Below are 9,045 nucleotides of genomic sequence, written 5' to 3' on the forward strand. Positions count from 1 at the left end.
TTTGCTGAATGGATTTGGAAACAGATTGAGTGATCTTTTTAAAGCACCACATCTGTGGGTGTTGACATACGGGTCCACTGAGGAAGTACATCCATCCATATCACACATGAGCTGAGAGTGGCTAGATAAGCTGAATAAGCTATAGGTCTATCTATAATACATAGGCCTATGTTAAATGTCATTACTCATGACTTTGAGGAAGACCCCTTATTAGTTATTTGGCTGGAAATTCCGTGGTTGGTTCATTAAATGAAAAAAGCTAATGAAACACTTTTCACAAGGTGATAATTAGCAGAGAAGAGCAGGGCTGCAGTCACAGGCTGTTAGATATTTAATAACCACAATGACCAAGGGAGTTGGTGTTCATTTCTGGGTCATGTTTATGATGTTGATTTATTCCAGGTCAAAATAATGGACGGTAAACGCCTCAAATGTAAACCAGAATGCCTACATCCGGATATGACAAGATGCAGCTGCTATAGAGGAAGCATTTTGGGGCATATTGAATGTAGCTGAAAGCAGATTGGAGCTAGGCCTATAACTCAAACCTTACAATAACTGAATCATTCTAGGTGGTTGCCTTTATTGTTTCCCACATGGTTTGATGTAGTTGGTTGATATGACAGATGGATAGAGTATAATTCAGTCCCCCACTGCCTGTACTTTCCAAGCGTGAATTTGCAGATAAAGCCGACAGGCGACAGTTGAGATGATGAGATAATTAAATGTTATAGAAGGTCTTCAAATGGGTGGGCCTATTACACAACAGACATTAACATTTCAATACAATATTTCCATCTTCACACATCTCTACACTCTTATAAAAAAAAAGTGCTATCTAGAACCTAAAATGGTTCTTCGGCTGTCCCCATATAGGAGAACCCTTTGAATAATCATTTTTGGTTCCAGGTAGAACTCTTTTGGGTTCCATGTAAAACCCTTTCCACAAAGGATTCTACGTGGAACCCAAAACCCTTTCCACAAACGGTTCTACATGTAACCCAAGTGTTCTACCTGGAACCAAAAGGGGTTCTCCAATGGGGACAGCCGAAGAACCATTTTGGAACCCTTTTATCTAAGAGTGTATAGCCAACATTCTACTTATAGTAACCTATGTTTTTGTCTTGGCCAATAGCTACAAAAAAGACTGCTCGCTTCTCGCTTGTCAGCTTTGATTTTACTGGATGCTCTATAAGACATGTTGTAGTTTGTGCTATAGGCTAGTAGTGCATTGTTCATGATCGACTATGATCGACTAATCTCAACAATGCAGCCAATGACTTGATGTCAAATTTAAGTCATTTTAGTTTAGGCGACCAACGTTGTTTAGCTAATTCAGTGAGGCTGAATGAGAGAATGAAGGGGACTTCCTTCTGTCCCAGTGATACCCAAAGAGAAACACTGGCACTTGGATCTTTAACACAATCGCTTAAAATGCTACTTGACATTTGGCTTCTATCCTGGAGCAACTCCGCCATGCTTTTTGGGGGATTTTATTACATCGCATGCTTATTAATGGACCGACAGACTTAATCGCTCTTATCTCGGCCAAGCAAACGTGGGATAGGATTATCATAGACATGTGCATTGTTTTACGGTCAATGCCTAAATTGATTATGAGTCACGTGGAAATTTAATTATTTGCCATGTTTTGTCTATGGGTTCTTGTAGCCTAATATTATTGGTGTACATTTGCAATGTTTGATTATTATAGAAAATATAGGCTCACATCTGCAAGTCATATACGCATATACTAAGCTATGTTGTAGGACTATCTATAGATCCACATCGAATAGCTAAACTAATTGGTAATTTGAAGTCTGTCGTGTATGACTGATCATTCTAATCTTGAATTGACTTGGCACAGTCCTTCTACATTCATGCTCATTTCGAGCTACTGAAACAAAGCCCTGCTAAGCAGATACGATTAGTGACAAGTTTGTAGAAAACCTCTGGCAATAATACATGAATAACCACTTAGAAACTCAAAGACTCTTCAAAAGTATCCTAAAGGCTTGTTAGGAAACATGATCTTGGAAAATGTATAAGGAAAAGTGCTTAAAAACTTTCCTATAATCTACAAAACCAATGAATTAGCAGGTCACTAAACACAATTTTCTTCGTGTTCACTTCTATAATAATGTGTACTAGCCAGCTTCAAATAGTTAAGACTGTAACAAATTAAATGATGAGACAACAATTAATGAATTGCTTCATGAATAAAAATTGATGTTACACTCACTCATTTCTAACACCAATAGGCCCATGCAATGCTGAAGAAAAACAACGTAAATTGACAACGTAAAGTAATATATTCGTAGGCATATCTGTATAATTATGTTGTTAAGTTCGGCATTGGTGTGTGCTATGAACATTGCATGTTGTAAAAATATAAACAGTGTGCCTCTTTCATTCTTAAATAATGTCAATGGCATAATTCCTGGTTCACCCCCTTAATTTGCCAAAAAAAAATGGCTATTGACAAAATAAGTTAATTTACTCAAAGCTGCGAGGGAGGGAAAAGAGAACGTTGCAAATGAGGTTCTTGATATCACGCTCATAATTAATTGCGAAAATTTGTTTCTATTAAATAAAAATAACACGCATTGAGAAACTCAATTAGCATCAATTAAGCTTGATATCCCAATTTGGATGTGTCTTTGAAAACAAGCTTTTTCGTAGTCTTTTTTCCCTCTCTGATGCTGAATACGAACGAGATTTCTGCCTTTGGGCTGCTTTTCGCTCCTTTGAGAGTTGAAAATGAAAAATGAAAATGAAATATCAGGAGGTGCTAAATTAGCTGCCTGATCTGCACTTATTGCTGCATATACGCCCCTATTACTTTGCCAGTCTGTGTCTCTCTTTTAGCATTCCAGGCATGGAGAGGCGTCGAGATAGCAGATTTATCAAATGGGAAAATGAATGCATGATGATCAGTTAAATTGAAAATCAGCGCCTGCATGACAGCCCGACCTGACACCTCCGTAATTAGAAAGAAAAATGATGGCGTCCGATGCATAATAGAGCAAAAACAATTTACACTCTCCCATAATGATCCGGCGTTCAAATTGAAAATTTCTCCGGGTAGAAATTGAATTCATAAAGTATGATTCATGGAGGACACATTTCCTGGGGGCTGCCTGGGCCATATCGATTGATAGTTTGTCTTGAATCATACAGCGTGCAGCTCTCAGGCAAAAAAAAAAGCTTAACTACTTAAGCAAATCGCTAATTTCACCTTAAGGCCACCAGTGTGCAGCCACGATACTCCTGTTCAGTATGCTAATGAATTAAACATGAACACCCCCTACCATGCAACATACGCTCCAAATAAGACACACACAAAAAAATATATATATTGAAGGACACATCCAGAGAACTCTAATTTCCAAATGGCCTATCCTAAATGGCAACTCATTGACAGAAATAAAGCTCAATAATTGGGGGAGCTGTGGCTGGCTGAATAAGAAGATAATGTCTTTAAATATTATGTCGGGTTTAGGAATATATATTTAATAAAAGTTTAAAGTATTATCTTTGTTGGGTTGAGGACTTCCAAGGGCCATTGTATTTGGATCTGTTTTCATCAAATAATAAGTTATTCATTAGCTTATTGACTTTCTGTCTCTGCCATAGGCCTATATACTCTCTGTTGAGATTAAATTTTCCCTTTCCCTATACACTTTTGCCTGTCTCTTATACCAAAAGCCCCCCTTCACCCACACCCAATAAGTCATTGCTTCCTCTGAGCAAACAGCAGTCACCGGGTGAAAATTATGTAAATATTTTGAAAGGGACACAGGCTCAGAAATTCATTTGCGCCGGCTCAGACGTAAAGCTGCCCCTCTGATTATTTTCAATTTATTTGCAAATCAAGACCCTAAAAGAGTAGCAGGAACTCTGGGTATTTAAGGACAACTACACCACACTGGAATGGATGTTTTATATTTTTAGGATTTAGATGTTCGTGTTATTGAGGGCATTTTCACGTGCGTTATACCTATAGGCCCTATCTTGTAAAACAAGCTGTATGCGATGTGAATGGTCTTTCCTTTCCTACCTCGACTTTAGATCTGGTCAACATTGCTAATATTGCCATGGCGCAGATGTCCCCGAGCCTGCACAGCATCCCTGGGGACCGCCAACCCTATTAGAACAAATGTGTTCTGCTATTGTAAATAGGCACGTTTGCTTCGCCCGTCCTATTACAGCCGACGCATGATCAATAGGCTGATAACACAGAAACATCAATGTAAGCGACAGAACAATGAGGGATATCATCGAACATCTATCTTAATATAGCCGGCTACAAGGGCCCTGACAAAGTGAAAAGCTCATGAAAATTCCGCCCCACGAATTCCCATCTCCTATCCAATATGCACAAACACACTCCCAGCTGCCGGGGCTATTATTTTCGTATTTCAATCTGACACCCCAGCCTTTCATGCTAATTCTATTATTCTTGGAAGTTTATGTGATTTCATATCACTAGAAATCGGTAATGTATAATAACCCTTTGGGCTAAAATAAACTGAATCCCTGCAGTAGCCACCGGGAAAATAATTACTTTCATATCAAAACTCTGCAGGAGTCGAGCGGGTCCTTTCGCCTCCGGCTCGTAACCTCATTTCAGTGAGGCTTATAGATGAATAAATTTGTTAAAGCAATACACAAAATACAACATCAGATTTTAGCAGAAAGCACTACCTATACCCACTATACGGGCTATTTAAGGTCTCACACGGTTTGGATTTATTGTATACAATCGATTTATTTATGAAAACCTTACATATATAAATATTATAATACTTTTTACAGCCTTTGAGGATTTTTGTGGTTTTTATGTATTTTTACAGTTCGTTACACAGGGGGGCTAGTACTACTACCACCACCAACACACACACACGTGCACATATACACGCACGCACACAACAAACACACACGCACACAATTATAACCCATCATCATCAGAAAATAGGCTATATATGTCATCTGTAAAATTAGAGTTTATATTCTAAGACGTGATTGAGCTTTGGGCAAATGAAAGGTGTTGTTGACGCTATCAATATTTATTCTCACCTATAGGTCTATTATTCCATATCGACATCTTGAGTCTCTGTCTTTGTCTCTGCTGGACAGTTGGTTGTCACAGACTCGGAAGTCTCTGGGTAGTCTTTTACAGACTGCTCTTTTTTGTCTAATGGCAGATACTTTGAATCATCCTCATCTTGGAAATATGTTCCACTACAACTGGCTGAAGACTGACTACAGTTTCTACTGGAAAAGGTAACATGGCCTGGGCTGTTCTGTGGGGAACTAGTATTTTTCGCGGTAAAGTTGACCTGCACTTTGATTGCTGTCGCGTCATTAAGATTGTTGGACTCCTTGTGGTTTTTATGTCCAGTATTGGCAGATAAGCTGCTGTCATTCACTGGGGTTCTTTGTGTGGAGTTGTCAGTATCTGAGTCTGGTAGTGTTGTCTTCAAAGCAGTCTGAGGAACAATGAATCCAAGCGGCTGGGTGATAGGATAGAGTAAGAAATGTCCTTTCCCTATCAAAGGCCGCGAGGAGGGTAAGGCAGAAAATCCATCTATGTTCAGTTTGCGCCTTGGTCTGGAATCGGATAGAAGGCTTTCTACGCTGAATGGGTTCAGTTTCTGAAGGTTGGAGACTCTGCTGTTGGCGCACATGCTTGACTGTTGACTGCTGTCGGACGAGTCCAGCTCTGGTCCACCAGCATCTTGGTTCAAGTGTCTTTGGTTCTGGAGGGTTTGTGGTGTTTGGTCACAGCTCGATTGGATTTGGTTTCGGCCTACAGAGTCAAAATGTGGATTTTGTTCACTGTCTGTCACTTGTGACACTCCACTGTCACTGTCAGATCCTGGGGTGTGAAATAGGTCCCCTGACAAAAGTTTATTCTGGGACCTCAACAGTCTTCGCTCCTGCTTCCTCTTCTTCTTCTCCATCCTCTCCAGTTCTCGCCTGGCGATCTCCTCCGCGTCCATGGGCTCCCCGCTGCATGTTGTTGGGTGGGAGTTGTGAGCTGGTCGCCCTGGACCCTTCTTTGTGTTTTCTTTTTTCCTCCACTTAGCTCTGCGATTTTGGAACCATACCTGCATATTAGAGAAACAAATCACGTTACGCATGTTCAAAAAGAAGATGTCCACTCTCTTAAAAAAAGACATAGGCCTAATAATAATTTAGCCTAATATTTGTGTGAACCATTGGAATAATGTTTTGTAGATGGTTCCAAATGACACAAAACCAAAGAGCAATGCCTCTTGCTTGTAGGCCTACAAATATTTATTATCAGATGCGATGACAAAAATAACCATATTTATTTTCCAATTCGACTAGGACTACAATTATTCCGTGTGCTGATTCCTTCTTCGTTATTCAATTAAAAGTTAAATGCTGTCTGTCTGATCTGGAAAATGCTCCATGAAAACATATATCTCGCTTATGATGGGCCCATGTGTCCCAATCAAATACATAATAATAAATGGTTTCGTATACGTAGTTACAAATACTCAAAATTACCCCAACACCTAACTGCCTAAAAATTGCTAAAGTGACATGACAAATATAGGACTAGACCAGCGTTTCTCAAACTCGGTCCTCGGGACCCCAAGGGGTCCACGTTTTGTTTTTTGCCCTAGCACTACACCGCTGATTCAAATGATCAAAGCTTGATGATTAGTTGATTATTTCAGCTGTGTAGTGCTAGGGCAAAATCCAAAATGTGCATCCCTTGGGGTCCCGAGGACCGAGTTTGAGAAACGCTGGTCTAGTACTATATTTGTCATGTCACTTTAGCAATATTTTGGCATTTTCTCTGTGCATAACACAGTATTCATATGAGCTTTTGACATCAGAAGTGCAAATGATCACAATAATAAGTCCACGTGCATGGACATTTGACTGATGAGGAGAGATGGGGGAAAGGTGTGTCCTTTATAAAAATGTAGGACTTGAAAATTCATCAATATTCAAGTTCATAAATGTATGTGTATACTTGGGTGTTCTATCGGTTTATATAGGAAAATACAAGTGGAAAGACTGAATGTGCATACGTAGATGTATGTAGATATATTAGTTTTGAGTATGTCTGAGTGCAAATAATATAGCCTTGTCGACTGAATCTACACAATTTATATTAATATCAAGTACAGAAATTAACTGACCATTCCATGGCTTAGCCATATTTAAAGTATTTCTCCTTGAACCAGAGGTCTTCTTTATACTCGGTTTGCTGCTCGTATCACCCTTGATTTTGAAGACTATCTCTCTATAAATATATCGCATAATGTCTTATTTAAATACATATTCACGTTTGATAATGTTTTCCTTTTTAAAATTGTGAAAAGGATTTGCTTTCATTTGCGGTTTTGAAGCATCGTACAGTATGTAGATCATGGACCCTGCACATACTATAATAGGCCTCTATGTGCCTATATTACACGAGCTCCCTGTGGAGTTTTTGCTCACCGTACAAAACAACAAAGAGACAGGAATTACAGGACAGCTATATATCTAAAAGAGACCATTGTAATATATTTGTGTAAGAGACATGAGGAATAAATAGGCCAACTTTCCTTTGTTCAAACAGCCTATCAGTGTTTAAGAATCATTAGGCTACACATCATAACAAACCAACAACAGTGAATGCCAAAAAGTGGATATGGTTGATATTTACCTGTACCCTCGATTCTATCAAGTCCAATCTCAGAGCCAGTGCTTCCCTCATGAACACGTCCGGATAGTGACTCTCATTAAAAGCCTTTTCCAATTCTTCCAGTTGCCAACCAGTGAAATTTGTGCGAGTTCGTCGTCTCTTACAACCAGGGCTATCCTTGTCTGGGTCACACGAATCTAGCATGAGAATACAAAACAAGAGAGTGTGAGAGAGACGTAAAAGTAGCCTGAATGATTTTTTGCACGGATACATTCTTTCTGTGGTCCTTAATAAAGAAATTAATAAAATATCGTCTAATAAATGAGGCTATTATGTCCGTTTTCGAAGGTAAGAAAATAGTAGTAATAATAGACTATTAATCACACAATATTGATCCTGATAATAATAACAATAACACAGTAAAACATTCTACTAACAATAGAGAAATAGTGATTTTTCCCACCCTGTCACAACACAAGGGGTTTTCACGTTTGGAGCTGAGCTCGTATGTTGCTCTCCACTGAAATGAATTGCATATAGCCTCATTTGAAAGCAGAAGACTGCTTCTTTGTTTCTTAGGATTTGGATTCCCTCTTTAAAGCTTGATGGAGAGGATATACAGGATAGGATATACAGGATATACAGACACTTTTAGTTCTTTGTTTAGTCCTTTGATCTACAGCCAACCTTTTGACACATATTGCATTTCGTTGTTCTTACCTGTCAGCTTGTACTGCTGGTTATCTCCATTCATACCACAGCCAGACAAGAGGGGGTTCGAATTAACCACTGAAGCTGTGCAGGAACCATTAAGTAATCCGTCTATTGAAAAAGGAACTGCGGCCGCAGATTGAAGTTGATGACCGGCTAATTCGTAAACATGATGGTGGCTTAGATGGTACGGAAAGCCCACCATCCCGCCGAGAGAGCCTCCGAACTGGGCATGAGGTGGATCCAGTATCCTGCTGTCCATCATCTCCTAGGCAAAAGGAAACGACGTCTGGATGCTGGTGGTGTGAATTTAAAAAGCATGCAGTGAGTGTGACCAGCGAGGAGGGGACATGATGTGGAGGGAAGGATGAGCTGTACTTTATCAACATGAACCTTCCAATAATTAGCCTAGGCTTTGGGAATTTGAGACCAATGAGAAACGGTAATCGAGTATGACGTCAGAGGCGCGGTCTGCAAACGCTTTCCATATCGATTGCTAATTAAACCTGACATCCACCTCAATAAACAATATCAGAGCTGTCACAACAAGACAGGAGGGCTTTGATAAGAACTACATCACAACTACACGGGGGACCACCAAGAGAGAGTGATCAGATTGAAGCCCAGTAAAAGGTGAAAGAGATGGACTAATTTCGAAC

General features: G+C 39.6%; 1 protein-coding gene across 1 annotated transcript; it reads right to left on the reverse strand.

The window, feature by feature from the left end:
* Window positions 1-563: 563 nt before the first annotated feature.
* Window positions 564-9,045, reverse strand: LOC129830195 (homeobox protein unc-4 homolog). Its single transcript, XM_055892563.1, has 3 exons — window positions 8,396-9,045; window positions 7,697-7,872; window positions 564-6,113 (listed from the first exon to the last, which is right to left on the reverse strand). The coding sequence occupies exons 1-3, from the start codon at window positions 8,649-8,651 to the stop codon at window positions 5,091-5,093; spliced, it is 1,455 nt and encodes a 484-aa protein (XP_055748538.1). The 5' UTR covers window positions 8,652-9,045; the 3' UTR covers window positions 564-5,090.

This window comes from Salvelinus fontinalis, chromosome 2, assembly GCF_029448725.1.
Source record: "Salvelinus fontinalis isolate EN_2023a chromosome 2, ASM2944872v1, whole genome shotgun sequence".
Lineage (NCBI taxonomy): Eukaryota > Metazoa > Chordata > Actinopteri > Salmoniformes > Salmonidae > Salvelinus > Salvelinus fontinalis.